This window comes from Sciurus vulgaris (genome assembly GCF_902686455.1).
Source record: "Sciurus vulgaris genome assembly, chromosome: X".
Lineage (NCBI taxonomy): Eukaryota > Metazoa > Chordata > Mammalia > Rodentia > Sciuridae > Sciurus > Sciurus vulgaris.
The window spans coordinates 44,312,506-44,324,868 of record NC_136471.1 but is presented as its reverse complement, the minus strand read 5'-3'; the positions used below and the strand labels follow the sequence as shown (position 1 = coordinate 44,324,868).

The 12,363-nt window shown below is 33.4% G+C and overlaps 1 protein-coding gene across 2 annotated transcripts in view; it reads left to right on the top strand.

Moving 5' to 3' along the window:
• The window catches only part of TBC1D8B (TBC1 domain family member 8B), a 63,195-nt gene that overhangs the window by 24,714 nt on the left and 26,118 nt on the right, over positions 1 to 12,363 (top strand). For both annotated transcript variants that reach the window (XM_079124954.1, XM_079124955.1), the window contains exons 6-10: positions 2,015 to 2,222; positions 2,880 to 3,041; positions 9,326 to 9,475; positions 10,482 to 10,632; positions 11,149 to 11,363. In XM_079124954.1, coding sequence (XP_078981080.1) covers positions 2,015 to 2,222; positions 2,880 to 3,041; positions 9,326 to 9,475; positions 10,482 to 10,632; positions 11,149 to 11,363 — 886 coding nt within the window. The remainder of the gene's footprint in view (positions 1 to 2,014; positions 2,223 to 2,879; positions 3,042 to 9,325; positions 9,476 to 10,481; positions 10,633 to 11,148; positions 11,364 to 12,363) is intronic.

Sequence of the window (12,363 nt, the reverse complement as noted above, 5' to 3'; positions counted from 1 at the left end):
TTTCTGGAAAGGAAGATGAGGGTAATCTGAATGGGAAAGTATAAGAGGAACTTAAGCCAAAGTCATGTGGATAGATCAGAATATCCCTAATCAGGTACAGTTGTTTCTCTTGAATGTTTGTAAACCATTACTGAAGTCCAGATGCATAAGGATTTCTTTGTAAGCCTGCTTGCCTTTCTGGAAATTAGATTAGAGGTGAATTTTTTATACCTCATTGCCAAAATTCGATCTCAGTGTGCATGATTTATAAATAGTACTCTATAGGATTAAGAGTTCTTTTCATGTTATAATTTACTTGGGCATTTGCTTTTGTTGTTTGTTCTTGATTGACTGCTATAAATAATATATTTAGCCATTTTGTTTCCCTTGAAACATCCTATAAAATAATTATTGTTATTCATTACCAGTTTGTATTTAAATGAGATATAGTAAAATCCATTATGTCTGTGTATTTTTATGAACCCATTGAAAATCATATATATCTAAATCTTCTTTTCTAGAAAGTTGAAAAGAACATTAACTGCTAGCTAGAGTCTCCAAATCACTTTTTCTAAAACAAATTGTCTCTACTGACCCTGCTTATTGGTTTTACAAATATGTATTAATTCTATAATTAATTATTTTATTTTTGTGATTCTGGGAATCGAACCCAGGGCCTCACATATACTAGGCAAGACCTCTACCACTGAGCTACATCACCAGTGCCCACTTCTATAATTTTAACAATGCAGAAGCATAATAATACTAGTTTAGCTTAGTGTGTGTCTATCCAGTCCTTAAATGCATGAATTTTTAAAAAAACTTGTAAAAAAACATGAATGGGACTGAACATGACCCACTTTTTCCCTCTTACTATAATATGTCATGGACACATTTCTGTTCATATAAATGGACCACAGTCATTCTTTTAAATAATAGTGAAATAACCCATCCAACTACAATTTAAGTAGGGTGAAAATTAACATAGTCTCTGGTCATGTTTATTAGGGTTATTTTGAAGACATGTTGAAGTGCCACATTCAAATAGTATATATGGAAGGATGAATGTAGTTTTAACTTTGTTGGATTTGAATTAGAACTTTCATAATTTATTTGTTGCCCCAGATGACCTTACTGCTTAGCACAAGTATTTAGTGCCACTAGGAAAATTACACTATTTAAAGCAATTGCTTTTTTATTTACATATTTATGTATTAGTCGACAAGTCATCTCTATTTATTGACTCCTATACCATGTATATTGACTCATATACAGCACTATGCAAACAATGTTTTAGCCTGCCTCTATTTTGGATATTTTAAAACATTCACATTAGTTTTCATTTCAATTAATTTTAGTACTCTCTTATGGACTGTTCTTCCTCTCTAAATTTTTATGCCATAAATTTATTTTCTTTTCTTTGAAATGGGTAACTCTTGATTTTCTGATTACCAAATATGTAAATTATTGTCTGCCGAGAATGCTTTTAGCCAAGTTACATATTATGAATATATAATAATATGATAGTAGTCATCCAGCAAATCACTCCATAATAGTTGAAGACCTGTTTCATCCCTAACTTTTGCACATTTTAATTTACTAATAAAATAATTGTAAAACAAAAAGAGTGAAATGCATTTCTCAGGAACCATTATATATATTTTTTTCATTTCAGAATTCATTGATGAACACAGCATTTAGTATTAATCTGCTTTATTTTATTTTACTTTTGGTAGTGGGGAATGAACCCAGGGGTGCTTTACCACTGAGCTAAATCCCCAGCCCTTTTAAATTCTTCTTTTTTGAGACAGGGTGTCACTAATTTGCTTAGGGTCTTATTACTAAGTTTCTGAGGCTAACCTTGAACTTGTGATTCTCCTGCCTAGGACTCCCAATTTGCTGGGATTATAGGCATGCACTGCTGCACCTGGCTAATTGTTCTGCGTTACAATGTATTTAAGTTAATCAATATAGGCATGTCATACACTTTAGAATCATCATTTGAGCCATACTTCCTCTTGTTTCTTTTTTACAGAGGTTTGGAAAACCGAGCCCACAGTGAGCAATTTAATGCCTTTTTTAGGCTGCCCAAAGAGGAAACTTTGAAAGAAGTACATGAATGTTTGTTATGGGTACCATTTGGCCACTTCAATACTCATGGAAAAATGTGCATCTCAGAAAACTATATCTGCTTTGCTAGCCAGGATGGCAATCTATGTAGTGTAATCATTCCTTTACGAGAGGTAATGGAAATTTGGTTACAGATCCATTTTTAGTTTGTAAAATGTCATGTAATAACATAAATTAATAGAAACTCAATATGCTATAACCTTTTAGTAATTTAAAATAATCATTTTCTATGTTCAGTATTAGTCTTCAGGATAAAAGTACTAGCTTTTGAGATATTCTCAAAGTAAAGCCTGATCGTTCTTACTGAAAGTAAAAATAGAAAAAAAATTTTAAACCACAAAATGGGCTCGATCATTTAGACATTTAAGACATACATATCAAACTTTAGAATGTCACATTTGAAGTACTTGCTCAGAAAGAATAGAGTTGATGGCTTTTGTGTAAGTCAGAAATAAATTTTCAGTGTCAAATACTGAATAATTTTCATTTGTATTGTCAAATTTAAAGGCCTCACGTTATTTGAACCTTTTCCTTAAGAATGAATTAACTTGCACTGAGGTTAGTTATATCATTTGTGTAACTGGTATCCAGTCTCTTTTTTTCTTTCTTTTTTTGTGGTGCCAGTGATTGAATAAAATCTGTTTCTTAGCAGGTTGTATGATGAACTAAAACTTTTAGCCACAAAAGAGTAAGCCAAATGCATTTTACCTGAAGTTGTCAGCGAAAAGGGAGAATGTGAATCACTTATTTGTCTTTTCATCCGCCCCCAGGTCTTAGCAATAGATAAGACAGACGATTCCAGCAAATCTGTCATCATTAGCATCAAAGGAAAAACAGCATTTCGGTTCAGTGAAGTTAAAGACTTTGAGCAACTGGTGGCAAAACTCAGGCTCAAGTGTGGGGCAGCTTCAACTCAGTATATTAGTACAGAGGTAATTATATAGCAATCAAATCATTTTGGAAAGAAAACTGTGTTTAATATGGTCTTTTCTTTCAAAGGGAATTCGTAGTACCTTCGCTATTCTTACCTGTTTGTTTGTTTTTTTCCAAGACTGAATCTAGAGAAATTATATTTTCTAAGTCACATTATAAAACAGAAGTGAGGGTTAAAGACTTTATTCTTGTTAGGAACTCATACTTTTAAAAATATTGGATCTTTCTACTGTATTTGCTGTTTTTCATATAAACATACCTTCTGTGTTCAAATAACTTGGTTTTTAACAACTCAGACTACACTGGAGAATTCAACAAGGCATTGAAAAATGACCTTCCTCTTATTGCTGCAGAAATCTCAATTTTAAACCAGTTTGAATATCTTTTATATTGTAACTAGCAGGTCTGCCTCATTTACATAATCTAGCCCAAAGCAAAATAGTGGCATATCTGTTTACTTGCACACTATTATAACAGGCAAATATTCTTGGCAAAGAGTGTTTAAGAGCCTGATTTTGATGTTTAGTATGTTCATGGAAATGTGGACAGATTGAATTCAGATGAATTTTTTTCAGTGCCCAGAAACTTCATGTTTTAATAATTTGATAAAGCTTAGCAAATGGTAACTATTTATATTTTAATTAAAGATTCAAAGAAAAGATTTAATATTGGCTTTGCCGGTTATATTATTTTATTTGAATTGAAATATAGAGCCTTTACCCACTTCCTGCAGAGTATAAACTGAAAATAATATCCTAATTTAGTTATAATGCAGTATTGATATGACTAACTTTCCCTTTGAAAAGCCACAATGAAAAAGTATAATTAAAAAAATACATATCATCTCAGTTACAGACACAGAATCTTTATGTTCGCTCTCAGGAGTTTTTCTTGCCCCAACTTTCTCTCTTATTCTTTTAGTAGGTAAACAGAATATTTCTTGGTTTTATGTGAAAACAAAAATAAAATCTGATCAGTCTTAGTAGTTTTACTCTCCATGCTCCCACTGCTCAATTTTCTCTTACTTCATTTCAGATACAGTCTTTATGTTAGATTCAATGTTCTGCTTATGTTTTTGTTTCCTTTAATTTATCTGCCTCTCCAAAACCTAGAGAATAGAATTTTTCCCTGAAAAATTTATGTGCCTCTGGTAACTGAGTATGCTCAGTTGTCAAGAAAGGATTTTGTTTCAAAATATATTTTCCATCTTTCCAGATATGTCAGAATTCTAAGGTTTTCTTGTTTCTCTTGCCCATTTTTAGAGATTTTATAATGATATGTACAAAATACCAGTCAGTATACTGGTTTGCTTGGAAAAATATCTTTTAATTGTCATAATGTTCCTTTTTCACTGAAGATTTTGTCATAGTGATGATGAGGAATATTGACCCATTTTAATATTGTCTCTATACATCTAGCTTTATCAATAGTGCATTTTAAATATTAGTGAAGGAAAGCTTTTTAAAATAAGAGCTACTTCTAAATAAAAGAAATTGTAGCTCCAGTATTTTATAGTTACACCCAGTTTACTGAAACCAAAGAATGCATTTATAATTTTAACAAACCTGGTTAAATTTTATAAAAAATTAGACTTAAATCTTAATTTCCAAGAATTTAAATAAACAAATTGAAAGATGAATACAGGAAGGAGGTTAGAAATTTCCTATGAGTACATCAAAGATATGATACAAAGAACAAATGCTCCCAGAAGTAATTGGGATTATGCAAAATAAGCTCAGCTCTGTCCTGATTTTAAATAGGTGTCAATTAAAATGTTCCACAGTTTTATGAGTTATGCTAAGACCTGGATACATAAACAGGTTTCGTAAAATTCTAATCAAATGTTTAAAAAAAATTTTAATCTTTTATTTTTTATGTGTGTGTGGGGTACTGGAGATTGGACCCATGGCTTTCACATGCCAAACAAGCACTTTACCACTGATTACATCCCAAGCCCTTTTTATTTTATTTTGAGACACTGTTTCACTAAGTTGCTTAGAGCCTTGCTACGTTGCTGAGGCTAACTTCAAACTTTTGATCTTCCTGCCTCAACCTTCCAAGTTGCTGGGATTATAGGCGTGTGCTACCACATCCACTTAGTATAGACTTTTCAACAGGCAGTACTGGGACAGTGGATATCCACATACCACAAATTAACTCAAAATGGACCAGATCTACATGGAAGGGCTAAAACCATAAAACTCTTCAAGTAAACATAGAAGTAAATCTTTATGCCCATGCATTTATTTCTTAGATGACACACCACAAGAATATGACAAAAGAAAATGGGTAAATTTGAATATATAAAAAATAAGGACTTTTGTGCAGCAAATGATAGCATCAACAAAAAATGGCAGGTCACAGGATGGAAGAAAGTACTGGAAAATTATATGTCTGATAAAGGACTTCTATCCAGAACATATAAAGATTTCTTACACCTCAATAGTAAAAGGTAAACAACTCAATTTCTAAAAATATGAAAAAGGGATTTGAATAGATATTTGTCCAAAGAAAATAAAGGAATGACCAACAAACACATGAAAAGTTTTTCAGTATCATTAGTCATTAGAGAAATGCAAGACAAAATCATAATGGGGTATCATTTCATACCCATTAGAGTGACTAATTAAAAAGAGATAATAACTGTTGAGGAGGATGTGAAGATATTGAAAACTTCATACATTGTTGGGAATACAAAATGGTACAGCTGCATTAGACTACAGTAAAACAATTCCTCAAAATGTTGAACGTAGACCCAGTACCATATGACCCAGTAATTTTACTCCTAGATATCTATCCAAGAGAACTGCAAATAAATGTTCACCCTAATACTTGCTCATGGATGTTCTTAGCAGGATTATTCACAGTTGCCAAAAAAGTGCAAAAAGCCTCTGTCCATCAAATGATGAATAAATGAGTAAAATATGACATATGGTAGAACATCATTTGACAATAACAAATGAAGTCCCATCTTGGAGAGTGCTTGCCTAGCATGTGGAAGGACCAGGGTTTGAATCCCCAGCACAGCGGGATGGGGAAAAAAAATAACAAATGAAGTACTGATGCATAATATAATATTACTGAATCTTGAAAATGTGCCAAGTTCAAAGAAGAAATGCACGAAGGACAACATATTATATTATTCCATTTATATGAAAAGTCCAGAATGGGTAAATTTATATTAACAGAAAGATTAGTGGTTATCTAAAACCTGGGGAGGTGGGGAAGGTCATGGGGAGTGACTGCAAAGGGGTAGAGGACTTCTTGTTGGGGCTCTGATATCATGCTAAACCTAAGATTGTGATGATGGTTGCACAATCCTGAACATATTAAAACCATTGACTTTATGCTATAAATGCATGAATTTTATTTATGATGTGATCCCTGCTTGTTTATCCAGCCTTACCTCTTCTTACTTCTCTATTTATATCACATCCATTAATCATTCTGAGTTACTTTTAGGTCCCAAAATATTCTGTCATTGTGTGCATACCTATCTTTGTACATACTCTTCCATCTACTTCAATGCTCTTTGTCCCTTATCTACCTAGAAAACACTTGCTTATCCTTAAAGGTCCATATCAAGCATTGTATTCTTCTGACAATATCAACACATCTGTATCTAGAAAAGTTGATTACCTCCTCCTCTGTGATGCCATTGTAATTTGTACATATCTATTATAGCTATTATGACAGTGCATTTTAGTAATTTATTACCTGCCTGTCCTACTAAACTGTTAGCTCTTATACAATGTGTGAAACATAATACTCATTATATATTTGAATGTTAAATTAAGGGTTGTTTTCTATAGATGTGAAATACATTTGATACCTTTAGTTTTTAAAAAATATTATGGCAGTTTACATATCATGTATGTTTTACCTTTTTAAAATCTACAATTGAATGATTTCTAAATTTACCAAGTTTTATAACCATCATAAATCAGTTTTAGAACATTTTATCTCCCTTATAAAGTGCCTCATAAACATTTGTTGTTGGTCCCTGTATCCTCCTCTCTCCTATTTTTGTGTGGATATAACTTTTCAACTCATTTGGTTACATACCTAGGAGTACAATTGCTGGATCATATGGTAAAACTATGTTTAGCTTTTTTAAAAAACTGCCAAATCATCTTCCAAAGCAGTTGTATCATTTTGAATTCCCACCAGAAATGAATAAGAAATCTTGTTTTTCCACATCCTCAAGGGCACTTGAATTGGTGTTTTTTATTGTAGCCGTTTTATTAAGTGTGCAATGTTTTTTACATTTGCACTTATTGATATGTGATGGTGAACATATTTTGTATGATTATTTGTTCTTTATATTTCCTTTGGTTAGGTGTTGTTTAGATCTTTTGTCTACTTTTTATTGGGTTTTTTATTTTTAATATTGTTTTCCTTAGTTCCTTGAATATGTTTATAATAGCTTCTTTATACTCCTTGTTTATGAAATCCAACAATTGGTCACATTGGGGATGTTTTCTGTTGTTTTTTATACTGTTTTTGTCTCGTTATTTCAAAATTAAAAAATTAAGAAAACTCAAAATACACAAATGCATGTTTGTTATAAAAATTTCAAACAGGAATATACAAAACAGAAAAAGCAAATTACTTGTAACTACCTCATGGCCCCAAATCCTTTATAGACATAGCACAGCAAAAAGGCTTAGGAAAAACACACAATTTTCCAGACCTGTTGTTGTAACATAAAATAGTCTTACAGTATGCTATGTGCTGTTAAATATTTTGATCTTCTATTTATCTGTTTTTGGCAGTGGTGCTGTTGTTTTCTCTTCATGTTCTTTTTGTTTTTAAGCCTACCCTCCTGGAATCACCTTCTGAGTTAGTTTAATTTAGTGATCTTTCAATTATGGGTCAGATTTCCTTAAATGCCTTAAGCCTTTATTTACGTCTTCCATCTTTTTCTCCCAAGGAGATCTTTGTGTGAAGGTATAACTCAAACTTCAGACATTTTACAAATCAAACTTAGCTTTCATTTCCTGCTTTCAAAGATGGCCAAAGTTGAGTAACTAGGGTCTTCTCTTAACTAGCTTCTTTCCTTGGATGGCTTACAGCCCTGCATACTTCTAGATCCCTAAGAATTTGTTGAAACAGATTTCTAAGTTCCATGTGGTCATCTGGTTCTCCATGTCTTCCTTTTAAATCTTCAACCACGTGTTTGTTTGCCCTAAGCAGTTATGACGTTATAAGCAGATTGCTGTTGTTTTCTATAATGCCCTGGAAATAGGGCTTTTTTTTTTCTTTTCACTGAGCAGAGCTGTGAATCAAATGATAACTCCTTGGGAGTGGAGATTTTCCAGGGAGCTGCTAGTTTGGTCTAAACATTGACTGTACTATGGGATAGGGATGACATTTTTAATGATGATCCTAAAGTTTCACTGACTGTCATAATGCCAGTTTTCATGTTTGGGATAGAGGGAGGATGGGAATGGCTTCAAGTTAAAACCCCACAGACTGCTGTTCTTACTGAGGTTGTTTAGTTTTCTGTTTTGTTTGTTTTTGTTTGAGATACTGGGGATCAAATCCAGGGTCTTTGCCCGGGGTTGTGGCTCAGTGGTAGAGCACTTGCCTAGAACTTGTGAGACACTGGGATCAATTCAGCACCACATAAAAAATAAATTTTTAAAAATAAAGTCATTCAAAAAAACTGGGGTCTTATATGTTAGGCAAGCACTGTCCCACTGAGCAGTATCCCTAGCCCTCATAGGTTTTCTTGAATAGATACTTTTCAATTCATTCTGTGCCTTTGGTTAATTTCTGGTGTTTGTTTTGTTGTTGTTATTTTTATTTTATTTTTTCAATACTAGGGATAAACCCAAGGACGCTTAATCATTGAGCCATGTCCCCATCCCTTTTTATGTTTTATTTTGAGGCAGAGTCTTGCTAAGTTGCTCAGGGCCTCACTAAGTTACTGAAAATGGCTTTGAACTTGCAATCTTCCTTGCCTCAGCCTCCCATCCCACTGGGATTTAGGCACAAGCTAATTTCTGGTGTTCTGAAATGATTTATTTTGAATGTTTTGTCAGTGTTTTGTTGCTTTTGTTGAATGGGTTCACTGAGGTTCTGAATTTGTTTTTCCTGAAGTCAGTTTCTTGATATCTCTAATTTTGATAGGAAAACAATGTTTCCCTAAGACATTGCCTTAATATTTAATATGTACATAGATTGTGGTTTATAAATGACAGATGAAACTTTAGCAATTCTTTTTCTTTCAGAAACTTTTAAGCATGCATTTGGTACAATTACATTCTTTCTTTTCCAGGGTACTATTGGATCTGACTGTACAGGACCATCAGATAATTTTGAGATGCAATCTTCAACATGTACAAAAGAATGCAGTAAAACTGTGAACACTGAAGCCTTAATGACAGTATTTCACCCTCAAAATTTGGAGACTCTTAATTCTAAAATGGTAGGAAAACAAAATACTTAAATCTGTAGACTGGAATCTTGGAGGAGGTCAGAGAGTACCAGGACTGATAACTCTTCTTTTGATGTTTGGAAAAGTTTACCAGCAAGTACTACTATGTGTCTTGTTTGGTTCCACAACACACAAAGACTATTGTTAAGAATAACAAGGGCTGGAGCTGGAGCTGGAGCTCAGTGGCAGAACGCTTAGCTAGCGTGTGTGAGGTACTGGGTTCCATACTGAGCACCACATAAAAATAAACAAATAAAGTAAAGGCATTCTGTCCACCTACAGCTACAAAAATAAAAAAAAAATAAGAAGGACTTGGGTTGTAGCACAGTGGTAGAGTGCTTGCCTAGCATGTGTGAGGCACTGGGTTCGATCCTCAGCACCACATAAAAAAATAAAAAAATAATAATAAGATATTATGTCCATCTACAACTAAAAATTTAAAAAAAGACGGATAAACCAGGTATGGTGGTGCATACCTGTAATGCCAGCAATTTTGGAGGCTAAGACTGGAGGATGGCAAGTTTGAGGCCAACCTTGGCAGCAGAGCAAGACCCTGTCTAACAATGAAAATTAAAAAGGGCTGGGGACTTAGCTTAGTGGTAAAATACCTCTAGGTTAAATCACCAGTACCAATAACAAAATTAAAATAAAAACCAAATTTTGGATATTGGGATTATTTGCATGTTTCTAATAATCTATGCCGAAATGAAGTTCATTTGAGAATACTGATGGTTCAGAACTTTACCTCCTATGAATGATCCTTTTACCATTTTTATTTGAGTTTAAGAATTATAAAATAGTGAATTAAAGGTGTTTTGCTCACATGGATTTAAATGATTTTTGTGATGACAAGGTTCAATGTTTGAATTCTATGTGAGTACTGATTTTTATTTTGCCAGTTCTCATATCAATACATGTTCTGTTTCATGCTGAAGAGGGTGGGCAAATTATTTTAAAGAAGACTCACTATTTGACTGCTTTGATTTTTCTGATACAGTTGAAAGAAAAGATGAAGGAACAGTCATGGAACATCCTATTTTCAGAATGTGGGCGTGGTGTTAGCATGTTTCGAACCAAAAAGACTCGAGATCTGGTTGTAAGAGGAATTCCAGAGGCCTTAAGAGGAGAACTCTGGATGCTTTTCTCAGGTATTACAGCTATTAACTTTTTTCATATAGCAGACATTAATTATGCCCCCTTTAGGGAGTTATGCCCTAAGCTAAAGAATTATAAACATGGCTACGACAAAGTCTTACTCATCGTGAATTCAGGCTAGTCAAAAAGAGAAAGGTATATAGTTGTGTGTACTTACCTATATATCCACACATCCAGTGCCTGAACAGAATAGTTTATTAGGCAAGATATGTCCTATTGAGGGAAATCTCTATCTCTTGTGTCAAAAGAATATTAAAGGGGAAAATTCTCATAAAAATGTTATTCTCTTAGTTTGACATTTTAGATGCTAGTATAAAGCTTTTTCTTTTTCTTCATTTTCTTTTGTGTGTGTCTGTGTTCAGATGTCACTTAATCATAAAGCTAAATTTCAAGGTAGTGAAATAATTTAAAAATGTAATTCTTCATATATATGGTAATATGTGACTATATGCAAACTACGGCTATATTATATTCCTCTTTTTTGTATGTGAATGCCATCATCTTCACAGGTGCTGTTAATGACATGGCTACTAATCCTGGCTATTATGCTGAAGTGGTTGAACAGTCTTTAGGGACCTGCAATTTGGCTACTGAAGAAATTGAACGGGACTTGCGTCGTTCCCTGCCTGAGCACCCAGCGTTTCAGAGTGACACAGGCATATCTGCTCTGAGGCGGGTACTTACTGCTTATGCATATCGGAATCCCAAAATAGGATACTGCCAGGTATGACTTCACTATGAGCCCAACTGTGTGTATGTTTCAAGGGATGAAATCACATTAAATCCAACTCTACTGATTTGGGAATTTTATGGAGTGAAATTGATAGTAAATATTATTAATACAAGTATGAAAATAGTAGGAATATTTAGAATTGATACTTTATTAATTTATCTTTCTTTTTCATTTAACAAATTTTTTGAGTCCCTGCTCTATAAAAGATGTAGTGCCATGTGTATAAGGCTATTTAAAGATGTATCAGGTAAGGATTTTGCCATTTATATATATATATATAGAGAGAGAGAGAGAGAGAGAGAGAGAGAGATACATATAAAGCATTTTCATTGGGAAACTGAAAAACAAGTGAGATAAACTACTAAATGAATATAAAGTCTTGTCAGGATTTATAGTAAAGAAATTATTTTCATCTAGCAGAATCAGAAAAGGTAACATTTGCAGGTCATGAAAATTGGGTGAATTTTGAACATAAAGAGTTAGAATGAAAGAATATTCTAAGTGAAAGGAACAGTGCAGCCTAACCAGAGGTAAATGGGGAGTGTGTATAGGACAATGTTCTGTTTAGTAAAGTGCAGAGTTAATGAAACAAAGTAGTTGAAGAAAAAAATAAGGTAGATTGAAGTAGGTCAGTCATTTGGAATTTATTTTATAGATAGTAGAGGAGTCATTAGGAAAAAAATCCTTTAGTAGTATTCTGTGTTAATTAGGCTAGACTGTTAACACAAGGATAATAACAAACACAATAGAAGATTATTTCCTAAAGGAATACGTAGAAGAATCTGAGTATTTAGATTAGTAGACAGTTCTCTGTGAGATTATTCAGGGACTTAGGCAATGGGAAGACTCTGTCATCTTCAAAACAAAGATTCCAAGGTACTTGTCATTGCCATTACCACAGACAGAGAGGGCTAGAGAGGATGGAGAAACAATTGTAAGAGATTTGACAGAGTAGTCCTGGAAGGTTCACACACCACTTTACCCACATTTT